Below are 13,087 nucleotides of genomic sequence, written 5' to 3'. Positions count from 1 at the left end.
ATCTGAATCTTGTTTTGGAGTTGGATATGAGCAGATTAAAAGTCAGTGACATTTATCACATTTCCTGTTCGACAAACATGTTTTTCTCTCCCCTCCTTCCCCAAGGATGTTGACCGTTGCGGGTATGTGGTTGCCATTAACTCTCCTGACCCTCCCCCCCCAAATAGCCGTTGTCCAAAAAAGAGGCAATCTGATGAGAGGAAGGGCGTGCTATGGCCATGACAACCAGGTCCTCCAGTTTTGTCATTTCATGGAGTAGAGGAATGGGGCTGGTTAGTTTGATTGGGTGGATAGCTGATGTGTGGTTCAGAATAACATCAACAATATGGGTTTGACTCCTATTCAGGCTGAGGTGGACCTGAGACCTGCTGGTTTACCCTGTCCCAAACAGTAGAAGGCAATGGCAACCCACCGCTGACAAAAAGGAGCTCCGAATGAAGCATCAATAACAATGAACAGAGGACATCCTTTCAGTCAGAGCACAGATAAATGCTGTAGAGAAATGGGAGCAGTTGCTGAATCCTCTGTCCAAGGACATTGATACCAGTTCATCCTTCCAGTTACTTTGATTGAGATGAGCTAATGCAATATAATCCAGACCAGTTGTGGCATTTAATTACAGTATTGAATGAGGAATGAAAAGCAACTGTTTCTGTATTTAATGTGAAACATCAAATAATGGAAGCGCCCGGCAGCTTGGACAACGTCCTCAATGGAGAGAGGAAGGTAGGGCTAATGATTCAGGCTGTTGAGCTTGGAGATTGGCCTTGATGGGGGTGCAGCACCGATTTACCTGAATTATAGTAAGAAAGAGTTAAATTGTGAGCCCAAGTTGCATAAATTTATTTTGTATTCCCTTGACCGTAATGTTTGAGCGCTGAACTAATCAAACTATTTTATGTATTAAAGGGATTTAATAAATAAGATACAGAGAAACTGAGATGGAGGAAATACAAAACCAGTGGCTTCATCTTAAGATTATTGCTAAAAAATAGACATTTTTGTTGAAGCTTTTTGTCTTGCACTCATCAGGACAATTTTCAGGAATACCAAATGTAACTGGAACAACAATTTATACTGTATGAGAAGAGAGTGCTGGCTGGTTGGCATGTAGACACTGATTGGTAGAGGTGTTGCCTTGGAGAATGTGCCAATTGATGGTGACAGTTAATCTTAAAATCAGATCCTTCTGGTGGTGACATTTAGATGGAGCTCGCATGTTAGGTGGCTCCTGCTAGAGTCCCTCTTTTTTGGACTTTTATGCCCTGTCTTGGGGGTAGTTTTTGGATGAGTTGGTGTGGGAAGTCATAAGGAGGTTGGGGAATGTCGAAGACCCAGAATAAGGGTTCTGGAAAGAAGGGACCAGTGAGTCCTGCAGGGCTGGGTCGTTGGGTGGGGCCGCTCCCCACACGGTGGAACCTCTGACCGAGGTGGAGTTTGAAAAGCTGTTTGCCGAACATTTGGAGATGCTTCAGAGGGAGATGTCGGCTTTGCTTCGAGTGGGTGGAGGAGGCGATTGCCCCAGTAGAGGTGGCAGTGATGAAGATCGAGGTGCAGGAGCAAGGAGAGCAGTTAAAGGGGGTGGAGGAGGCTGTCACAGCACAGCGACCAGTTCACCTCGAGGGGTGAGGATCTGCGGAGGGTGGTGGAGGTCAACAAAGGGTTCAGAGCCAAGGTGGAGCACCTGGAGAACGGGTCGAGAAGGCAAAATTTGAGGATAGTGCCGAGGAGGTGGCGTGTCCGAGGGCAACAAAATACTTTGCGGAGTTGATGGGAGTGGGGAAAGAACCCTCCCGTTAAAAGATGGACAGCACATCAGTCGCTCAGGCCAAAGCCTAAAGTAAATGAGCCACCAAGGATGGTCATAGTCTGCTTCCATCGCTACCATGTGAAGGAGGAGGTTTTGGGATGGGCAAAGCAGAAACAAGATGTGAAGTGGGAAGGTGTTGGTATAAGCATGTACCAAGATCTGCCGGCGGAGTTGGTGAGAAGGCGGGTGCCCTTTGGACGGGTGAAGGCAGCAGAGTGAGGTTCTGAGTGGTCTACCCAGCAAAGCTGAGTGGCTCAATTCGATAGATTTTTACTTTGAGACGGTGGAGGCAGCGGAGGCGTTCGTTAAGGCTGAAGGACTGGGACTGAGATGAGAGTTGGGATTTGGACTTATTTGGTGAAGGTGGGATTGTCTTTCCGGGGGATTTATTTACGTGTTTTTTTCCTTGTGGGTGTGGTTCCTTTTTGTTTCTTGGTTCGAGGGAGGTGGGCTTTGGGCATGTGGGGCCAGGTTATTGAGGAGGGGGGTCTTTGGCAAGGGAGTGTAGTGGGGGGAGGGGCTGCAGTCATTGAAGCCTGGACAATGGACCTGGGAGGTTTGAATGGTGGGGGGAGGAGATCGATACTGGGTGAGTTGTTTTCAAGAGGAAGTTGATGGGGGCATTCTTGGAGTGGGGGAAGGTGGTCGACAGTAACAAAAGGATGGGGTGCGTCCGGCTAGATTGGCAGGGCCTGGGGGGGATGGGGGGGGGGGGGGGGGGAGGGGAATGGTGACGTGAAATGTAAGGAGTTAGGGGACCGGTGAATAGAGCGAGAATCTTTGCACATGGTGAAGAGTTCACAAGTCGATGTGGTGATGCTGCTTCAGACCCATTTGAGGATGAAGGATCACCTGAGGCTTAGGAGGGGGCGGGTGAGCCAGGTGTTTCATTTAAAGTTTTATAGTAGGGGATGGGGGGGTGCGATCTTGGTGGGCAAGCGGGTGAGATTACAGATGGAGACGGTGGTGGCGGATCAGGGGGAGCAAGTACCTAATCGTTCCGGGTGCGTTGGAGGGGAGGCTGATGGCGCTGGTAAGCGTATATGCCCCCAATTGGGATGATGCGGGGTTCATGAAGACTACCTTAGGATCTGGATACCCATGAGTTGATTGGTGGGGGGGGATTGGAACACCGTGTTGGAGCCGTGGGTGGACAGGTCCAAGCTGCGCTCACTAACCCCGCTGGGGAGGGTACGCGCAAAGGCGATGGCCGGGCTCCTGGAGGAGGGGGGGGGGAGGGGGAAGGAGTGTGACAATCTGGAGGATGCAGGCAAAGACGGCGGCGGGGCCAGATGGGTTCCTGGTCGAATTTTATAAATTATCCAAGGATAGGCTGGCGCCGTTGATGGTGGAAATGTTCAAGGACACGATGGACAGGGGGGTCTTGCCACAAACGATAGGGCAGGCCTTGATCTCGTTGTTGCTTTCTAAGGATAAGGATCCGGTGGAGTATGTGTCGTACAGGTCCATATCTCTGCTGAATGTGGACGCCAAGACATTGGCAAAGGTGCTGCCATTAAGGTTGGAGGGGTGCCTTCCGAGGTGATTGCGGAGGATCAGACGGGGGCTGTAAAGGAAAGACAGTTGTCCTCGAATGTGATGAGGCTGTTGAATGTGGTGGTTTCTCCGACAGAGGGAAGGGAGACGGAAGTCTGTAGTAGGTAAGTTGCTAGAAGGTATTCTGAGAGACAGGATCTACAAGCATTTAGAGAGGCAAGGACTGATTCGGGGCAGTCAGCATGGCTTTGTGCGTGGAAAATCATGTCTCACAAATTTGATTGAGTTTTTTGAGGGAGTGACCAAGAAGGTAGATGAGGGTAGTGCAGTAGACGTTGTCTACATGGACTTTAGCAAAGCCTTTGACAAGGTACCGCATGGTAGGTTGTTGCAGAAGGTTAAAGCTCACGGGATCCAGGGTGAGGTTGCCAATTGGATTCAAAATTGGCTGGACGACAGAAGGCAGAGGGTGGTTGTAGAGGGTTGTTTTTCAAACTGGAGGCCTGTGACCAGTGGTGTGCCTCAGGGATCGGTGCTGGGTCCACTGTTATTTGTGATTTATATTAATGATTTGGATGAGAATTTAGGAGGCATGGTTAGTAAGTTTGCAGATGACACCAAGATTGGTGGCACAGTGGATAGTGAAGAAGGTTATCTAGGATTGCAACGGGATCTTGATCAATTAGGCCGGTGGGCCGACGAATGGCAGATGGAGTTTAATTTAGATAAATGTGAGGTGATGCATTTTGGCAGATCGAATCAGGCCAGGACCTACTCAGTTAATGGTATGGCGTTGGGGAGAGTTATAGAACAAAGAGATCTAGGAGTACAGGTTCATAGCTCCTTGAAGGTGGAGTCGCAGGTGGACAGGGTGGTGAAGAAGGCATTCGGCATGCTTGGTTTCATTGGTCAGAACATTGAATATAGGAGTTGGGACGTCATGTTGAAGTTGTACAAGACATTGGTACGGCCACACTTGGAATACTGTGTGCAGTTCTGGTCACCCTATTATAGAAAGGATATTATTAAACTAGAAAGAGTGCAGAAAAGATTTACTAGGATGTTGCCGGGACTTGATGGTTTGAGTTATAAGGAGAGGCTGGATAGACTGGGACTTTTTTCCCTGGAGCGTAGGAGGCTTAGGGGTGAACTTATAGAGGTCTATAAAATAATGAGGGGCATAGATAAGGTAGATAGTCAACATCTTTTCCCAAAGGTAGGGGAGTCTAAAACTAGAGGGCATAGGTTTAAGGTGAGAGGGGAGAGATTCAGAAGGGCCCAGAGGGGCAATTTCTTCACTCAGAGGGTAGTGAGTGTCTGGAATGGGCTGCCAGAGGTAGTAGTAGAAGCGGGTACAATTGTGTCTTTCAAAAAGCATTTAGATGGTTACATGGGTAAGATGGGTATAGAGGGTTATGGGCCAAGTGCGGGCAACTGGGACTAGCTTAATGGTAAAAAACTGGGCGGCATGGACTGGTTGGGCCGAAGGGCCTGTTTCCATGCTGTAAACTTCTATGATTCTATGGTGGTGGCGTTGGAGGCGGAGAAGGCATTTGATCGGATGGAGTGGAGTTATTTGATGGAGAAATTTGGGATTGAGCCGAAGTTTGTGGCGTGGGTGCAGCTATTATATAAGGAGCCGTTGGAGAGCGTGCGTGCGAATAATATGAATTCAGGGTACTTTGCATTACCTCGGGGTACGAGGCAGGGATGTCACATGTCATTTCCCCCCCCCCCCTTCTGTTTGCATTGGCTCTACGGCCCTTGGCCATTGCGCTAAGGAGCTCGGGGTTGTGGAACGGGATAGTGAAGTGGTGGTGGAGCATAGGGTGTCCTTGTATGCAGATGATTTGTTGTATATTTCGGAGCCGAGCTCTTCGGTGGGGAGTGTAATGGGGGTGCTTCAGAGATTTGGGACTTTCCGGAGTAGAAATTGAATTTCGGGAAAAGTAAGTTATTTTATGGTCTCTTCTTTGGAAGCGGGGGTGGGGCTGCCAGTCTGGTTGGCAGCGTCTCACTTTAGGTAATTGGGAGTGTAGGTAGGCTGGGTTTGGGCAGGTCTCCGGAAGTTCAATGTCCCACCTCAGCAAATCAGTCTTCACTCTCCCCACCAAGCCATGACAATCTCCCTCTGTCGTTGGTGGACTGGGTGCAGGTTCTGTTTCAGTGCCTGCTGGTCTTTTTGCCCAAGACATTTTTCAGGCGGGTGGCCAGCCTGATCTCCTTGTATATTTGGGTGGAGAAGGTGGCCAGGATTAGGAAGGTGATACTGCAGAGGGGATGGCAGGCAGGGGTCTAGGCCTCCCAAATTTGATGTATTACTATTGGGCAGCGAATGCAGAGAAGGTTCAGGGAGCGAACAGGGAGGTGGGGACGTGGAGGGTGAGAATGGAGGCGGGCTTGTGTAGGGGGTCGGGGTTGCGGACGCGACCAACACCACCGCTCCCGATAGCCCCAAGGAGGTACTCGGTGAGTCCAGTGGTAGTGGCCATACTGAAGATCTGGAGGCAGTTTTGGCAGCATTTTAGGTTGGGAATGGCGTTAATGGGGGGATGCCTATTAGGAGAAATAATGGGTTTGAGCCGGGGAGGATGGACGCAAGGTTCCGGGTCTGGGAAGAGGGAGATTAAGGAAATTAAACATTGTTTCTGGGAGGGCGGTATGCGAATTTGGAGGCGCTGAGCAAGAAGTTTGGGCTGACGCGGGGGGAAAGTTCAGGTTTATGCAGGTGTGGGACTTTGCTAGGAAGGTTTTCCCAACCTTCCCTGTAGCGCCTGCCTCCTCGTTGCTACAGGTGGTGCTGTCAGCACAGGGTGGGGTTGTCTCAGCGATTTACGGGAGGATTTTGGAGGAGGATAGGGTGTCCAAGGAGGGGGTTAAGGCAAAGTGGGAGGAAGAGTTTGGGGGGGGGGGGGGGGGGATGCTGGAGGAGGGATTGTGGTGTGTGCTGCGGAGGGTAACCGCCTCAAACTTGTGTGCGAGACTGGGGCTGATGTAGCTGAAGGTGCTGTGCAGAGCACACCTTACAAAGTCTACGATGAGCCAGCTGTTTGAGGGGGTGGAGGATATCTGTGAGCGATGTTCGCACCACCATGTACATATGTTTTGGCTGAAAAGGTTCTGGAGGATGGTTTTCAGCACCGTTATGGGGGTTCTGCATGTGGATGTGGAGCCGGGTCTCCTAGAGGCCATATTCGGGGTGTTGTTACGGCCGGAGCTGCAATAGAGTGTGGGGGCAGATGTTTTTGCCTTCACCACGCTGAATGCTCGTGGGTGGGTCTTGTTGGCGTGGAGGTCAGCTTCTCCACCCCGTGCCTTGGCGAGGTGGGGGGGGGGGGGGGACCTGTTGCAGTTCTTGGAAAAAGTGAAATTTGCTCTGGGGAGGGGATGGCGAGCAGTGGGTTCTACAATAGTTGGGGTTTGTTTATTTTGTGTTTTGGTGAGTTTGTTACCGTTCACTGCTGAGGGAGGGGTGGGGTGGAGGATGGGTGGTAGAGCTGGTGGGGGCTGAGGGAGGGGCGGGGTGGAGGATGGGTGGTAGAGCTGGTGGGGGCTGAGGGAGGGGCGGGGTGGAGGATGGGTGGTAGAGCTGGTGGGGGCTGAGGGAGGGGCGGGGTGGAGGATGGGTGGTAGAGCTGGTGGGGGCTGAGGGAGGGGTGGGGTGGAGGATGGGTGGTAGAGCTGGTGGGGACTGAGGGAGGGGCGGGGTGGAGGATGGGTGGTAGAGCTGGTGGGGGCTTAATGTGTTGGGGGGGGGGGTTTGGGTCTCTAAATTATGGATGAGTTGGAATTAGATAGAAGTTGGTAAGAGTAACAAAATGATACAAAGAGAAGGGTGAAAATGATGTGGAGGAACACGTGCCATAATTCAGTTGAAACGGTTCACGGACTGGGTGGCCTGTTTCTGTTTCTACCTCCCCAGGTTCCTACAGAACTAAGTAGGATTTCCTGCAGTTGTTAATAACTTTGTAAGAAGCAGAGCTAACAAACAAAAGGAGCTAAATGTGGCAAAGGATGAACCAAATGGAAATTTTCCCATTCCTTTTCGTAATTTCCTATCGATCTGATTGTTGAAAAAGAACACAGAAATCCGAGGAAATCATTATAAATATAAACCGAAAAATGGCCACCGTTTCTTCATGGTATTGGACGATTAGCTGTTATACTCCACCCGGTCAATCCTCTAGATTCTAATCTTTTTTTTTTTTAAAACTCTTTTGTTTTGTTTCATAGATCCATAGAACTCCTACAGTGCAGAAGGAGACCATTCAGCCCATCGAGTCTGCACTGACCTTCTGAAAGAGCACCCTACCTAGGCCCACTCCCCCGCACTATCCACACCACCACACCTAACGTGCACATCTTTGGACACTAAGGGGCAATTTAGCATGGCCAATCCACCTCACCACCTTGTCTACTTTGTAAAGAAGTATAAAATGAAACAGTTCATATTGATTCCACTTGTATCTCATTGTTGCTGTTTTTTATTTATAGAACTGGGACTTGCCGTTAAACATGTATGTACCTATACACGTAATACGAAATGTGCACCAAGAGAAGGATATTACTGCACAGACAAATCCTGTCAGATGGGCAGAAAACACAAAACATGTCCCCCAGGTGAAGGAGTTAAAGAAAAAGGTATGGTTTAGATTTCCTTACAGTAGAGTAGTCCTGTTTGTGTGTATTTGTCTTTAATAAATAGTCTTTAAGAAGTGTCCCAAGACAACTGGGCTGCTTATTCTCACTGGGGTTTCACTTGTCTCATCACACCATTTCAAAAACAAACCTATACACCCCCACAAACTGGTGCTCCAAGTCAGGATACCCTCGCAGATAACATCAACGTGCTTCTTGACACACAGGATAAAGCCTTGGGGAGGGGGAGGTGTAGGGCGAGTCTGGTAAGTAAAAAGTTAACATGGGACTGGGTACAGTACCCTCCGCATAGTGATGTAAGAGAACACACGACCCACACACATGTCAGTGTAATGAACAGAGCCGTGTGTAGAAGCCAGCATGGAGATAGCTCTTTGCTGAAACACTTTACTGTATGTAAGTATATAGTTACTAGTAGTTATTCAATATTTACTCTTAAGACTATGAATACTATTCAAAAACCAACTCGACTACACCCAACATCTTAAACAAAGTTTCCTCTTATATCGAAATTCCTCTTTATAAGCGGTGAAGTATTTCCCAAGCCCCTGATTTTGGTGTGACCCAATTTTCTACTAATAACCCCACAGCAAACCACGAATCACAGAAAAGTTACAGAACAGAAGGCGGCCATTCAGCCCATCTTGGCTGTACCAGTCCGAGGAGACCCAGATGACTTTTCTAATCCGACCTTGCTGCATCCGGCCCATAGATCTGTAGCTTACAGCACTTAAGGTGCAGACCCAGGTACCTTTTAAAAAGAGTTGAGGGTCTCTGCTTCCACCACCAACTCGGGCAATGAATTCCAGACACCCACTAACCTCTGCGTAAAAAGATTTTTACTCGTGTCTCCTCTACACCTTCAGCCGCTTGTTTTGAATCTATATCCCCTGGATCTAGAATTCTCTGCCAAGGGAAACAATTTGAAATGAAATGAAATGAAAATGAAAAATCGCTTATTGTCACAAGTAGGCTTCAAATGAAGTTACTGTGAAAAGCCCCTAGTCGCCACATTCCGGCGCCTGTTCGGGGAGGTTGTTACGGGAATTGAACCGTGCTGCTGGCCTGCCTTGGTCTGCTTTCAAAGCCAGCGATTTAGCCCTGTGCTAAACAGCCCCTGTCCATTTTATCCTGTCCATGCTATATCTTCCCCTCATTATTTTGTACATCGCATTCACGTCACCCCTCAGTCGTCTTTGTTCCAAGAGAAATAACCTTAACCTATCCAATCTCTCCCCGTAGCTACACTATTCTATCCCTAGCAACATTCTTGTCAACCTCCTCTGCACTCTCTCCAGAGCAATAACGTCCTTCCTGTAATGTGACCAGAACTGCACATAATACTCCAGTTGTGGCCTCATCAGTGTTTCATACAATTCCAACATTATATCCTTACTTTTATATTCTTTACCTCTGCCAATGAAGAAGAGCATTCGTATGCCTTCTCGACTTGAAATGCTGTCTTTAGGGACCTGTGTACTTGTAAGCCAAGATATCTCACTTCATCTACCCCTCTTAATATATTCTCATTTATTATGCATTCCCTATAATTGTTTGATCTCACAGTTCAGTTCTCTGTGTTAAAACTCATCTGCCTCTTTACTGGCCACTCCACCAACCCAGCTATAGTGTTTTGGAGATTCTAACTATCCTCTACACTACTCACCCAATCTCTGTGTCATCTGCAAATTTCCCAATCGTACCCCCACATTCACATCCAGGTCATTAATCTATAACACAAACAGTAAGGGTCCAACACCTGAGCCCTGTGGAACACAACTTGAAATAAACTTCCGTTCGCAAGGGCATCCATCGACCATTACCCGTTGTTTACTGTTACTAAATCAATTTTTATCCCGTTTTCCACATTATCCTGCATCCCATGTGCTTTTACTTTTTGACCAATCTGCCATGTGTGACCTTGTCAAATGCCTTGCGAAAATCTATGTACACCACATCCACTGCACTACCTTCATCAACCATTTTTGTCACTTCTCAAAAGAATTCAACCAAATTTGTGCAGCAACACCTTCCTTTTAACAAATCCATGCTGACTATTCCTGACTGATCCATGCATTTCTATGTGACAGTTAATCCTATCTCTCAGGATTGATTCGACTAATTTGCCCACCACCGACGTAAGACTAACTGGCCGAGAATTGTTTGGCCATCCCTTTTTAAACAATGGAACTAGGTTTAGATTTCTCCAGTCCTTCGGTACCTTCCTTGTATCTGGTGAGGATTGGAAAATCATCCTCAGCTTCTGCTATCTGTTCCCTGACCTCCTTCAGTAACCTCGGAAACAATCCATCTGGCCCTGGCGACGTATCAACTTTCAAGGATTCCAACACTTTGAGTACTTCCTTTCACTTTTTGATTATCCAGTCCAGTATCTGTGTTCCTCCTGGACAATGATATATACATCATCCATTTCCTTTGTAAACATGGGAGTCAAAATATTCATTTTAAACCCTTCTCACAACCCCTGCATCTACATACGAGTTCCCTTCTTCATCTGATAGGTCCCAACTTTTCCTTAACTAACCCTTTACCATTACTATATTGGTAAAATATCTTTGGGTTTTCTTTAACTTTACTTGCTAATCGTTTTTCATTCGCTCTTTTTAATTTCTTTATTTCAAATTTTACTTAATTCCTGCACTTCCTACACTCTGGAAGGATCTGTCTTTGTAAACCTGGTTTCCCTTGTGTATTCCCTCTATCTTTCTGTTATTCTTTGCTATTCTACATTTTGGTGCCTGGATGGTTGCTGAGATTTATGCCTTTCAGACGGGCTACGCTTTTAGTTTTTAAACAATTACTGAAACTGCTTCTCCACCCCCCCCCCCCCCCCCCCCCCCCCCCCCCCCCCCACCCACCCCCACAAGCAGATGTGCTATTTGGTTTGGCCTCAGGAGACCCCTTTTATCAGTGCTATTTGGTCCAACCCAGTGGAGGATGTTCCAGAATGTTCTGCTGAACGGAGACAGGCTCCATTTTGTAGAGGGAAGCACACTTCTTTTTCTCTCCTCTCCCTCTCCCATGATTTAGATAGCATTCTACAAACTGCAGGTTCTGGTTGAAGAAAACATTAGGAGGTTGCTAGCTGCAAAGACCACTATGTCAGCAGCAAAGAACCATCTCCTATTGAAATTTTTTTTTTTAAGAGTACCCAATGTTTTTTTTTTTCCCAATTAAGGGGCAATTTAGCGCGGCCAATCCACCTACCCTGCACATCTTTGGGTTGTGGGGCTGAAACCCACGCAGACACGGGGAGAATGTGCAAACGCCACACGGACAGTGACCAAGGGCCGGCATTCGCACCTGGGTCCTCATCGCCGTAGTCCCAGTGCTAACCACTGCACCACCGTGCTGCCCCATCTCCTATTTCTTGATCACTGTTATTTTTTTAACCTTTTCCCCTTTGATTCCACCGGGTGTTTGTCTTGTGCATGTCTGGGTGGAGGGTGGGACGGGGTTTTGGAATTATGTAGACTGGTAGACCTTTGTTCTGTTATTTCTTCATATATTTATCTCTTCCTGTCTTGGGTCACTTTCTGTGCGGAGTCTGCACGTTCTCCCCGTGTCTGCGCGGGTTTCCTCCGGGTGCTCCGGTTTCCTCCCACAGTCCAAATGTGCGGGTTAGGTGGATTGGCCATGCTAAATTGCCCATAGTGTCCAAAAAGGTTAAGTGGGGGTTACGGGGATAGGGTAGAGATGTGGGCTTGAGTAGGGTGCTCTTTGTAAGGGCCGCGCAGACTCGATGGGCAGAATGGCCTCCTTCTGCACTGTAAATTGTATGATTCTATGATGATTTTCCTCTGATTCATAAACAGTTAATGTTTTTACGTATAAATATGGTGTCGACATCTCAATGGAGCAGTCTAGGGCCAACATTTCAACAGGTTTATAAGAATTATTTGTTAATTCACTTATTTTGTTACCTCAGGTCAAGGGGGGCTGGAATTGACATTCCCCGGGTGTCTTAACCGAGGCTATCAGCAGTGCTTAGTTCCTTGTGCCTATCGTTCACTTTCCTTTTCTGTTTGATCTTCCCCTGTATTCCACTAGACAGCCAAAGGGTCTAGATTTGCCAGTACCACTCTTATCTTTGGAGGGGACATGTCTACTTTTGTACATTTAGGATCTCTCATTTTAGTGCTTTCCACTGGTTTTCCACTGATTTATCAAGAACACCAGACTGTGCTTGAGGTGCTGCTACCTACAGGGCTACAGAGGTGGAATGAGACACTTTGAACATAAGAACTATGAGCAGGAGCATGCTTCACTGTTCAGTACAATCGTGGCTGATCTCATCATGGCCTCAACTCCACCGTCCTGCCCATTCTCTGTAACCCTTCAACCCATTACTGATTAAAAATCTGTCTTAACTTCTCCTTAAATTTACTCATTGTCTCAGCATTCATTGCACTCTGGGGTAGCAAATTCCACAGATTCACATCCTTTTGGGAGAGGTTGTTTCTCCTCCTCTGTTTTAAATTTGCTACTCCTTAACCTGCAACTCTATTATGGTGACCGAGCTGAGTTTTCCTCAGTGACTGTTCATCAACGATGTTTGTTCTTGATGGGATGAACTCCCAAGGCTTAGTTTATTTGCACACACTCAAAATGCAAAACGAGAGTGTGCTATTCCTCACCCCCCCTCCACCCAACCCATACACACCTTGCTCTTTCCATTCATCTAGAGAAAGGTTTTATAGCGTACCTACGGAGAGAAAATAAATATTGGTTTCATGTGGGTTCCAGAGTTCAGAATCAAAGCCCAGTGAGTAATTCCTTCATACACATTGGTGTCTGGTGATGTTGATGCACACAAGGACAAAGGCAAACTGTGATGAATCACTCTAGTCAGCAATGGTGCAGCATTGCTAGCAAAGGCAGTGTTGATGGGGGTAGGTGTCCAACCTGGGCCAGAACTCCTTTCCTGTGAGGTTGCTAGTTCTATGCTGAACTGTAAACTGAGATGTTGCAGTTCAGCAAGGCAATATTACTGGCTCCACAAGCCAGAGGCCCATGTCACATGACTTCCACCTCTCCACATTGTCTTTGACACAGGACGTGCATCCTTCATCTGAGCCCTGAGATTGTTAAATGTCTCAA

At 47.6% G+C, this 13,087-nt stretch overlaps 1 protein-coding gene across 6 annotated transcripts in view; it reads left to right on the top strand.

Annotated features, from left to right (window-relative positions):
* The window catches only part of LOC140392551 (tumor necrosis factor receptor superfamily member 5-like), a 161,833-nt gene that overhangs the window by 112,630 nt on the left and 36,116 nt on the right, over positions 1-13,087 (top strand). For all 6 annotated transcript variants that reach the window (XM_072477856.1, XM_072477860.1, XM_072477859.1 and 3 more), the window contains one exon: positions 7,802-7,948. In XM_072477856.1, coding sequence (XP_072333957.1) covers positions 7,802-7,948 — 147 coding nt within the window. The remainder of the gene's footprint in view (positions 1-7,801; positions 7,949-13,087) is intronic.

Source organism: Scyliorhinus torazame, chromosome 16 (assembly GCF_047496885.1).
Source record: "Scyliorhinus torazame isolate Kashiwa2021f chromosome 16, sScyTor2.1, whole genome shotgun sequence".
Lineage (NCBI taxonomy): Eukaryota > Metazoa > Chordata > Chondrichthyes > Carcharhiniformes > Scyliorhinidae > Scyliorhinus > Scyliorhinus torazame.
The sequence above is the reverse complement of the archived record's forward strand: the minus strand, read 5'-3'. Positions and strand labels throughout refer to the sequence as shown.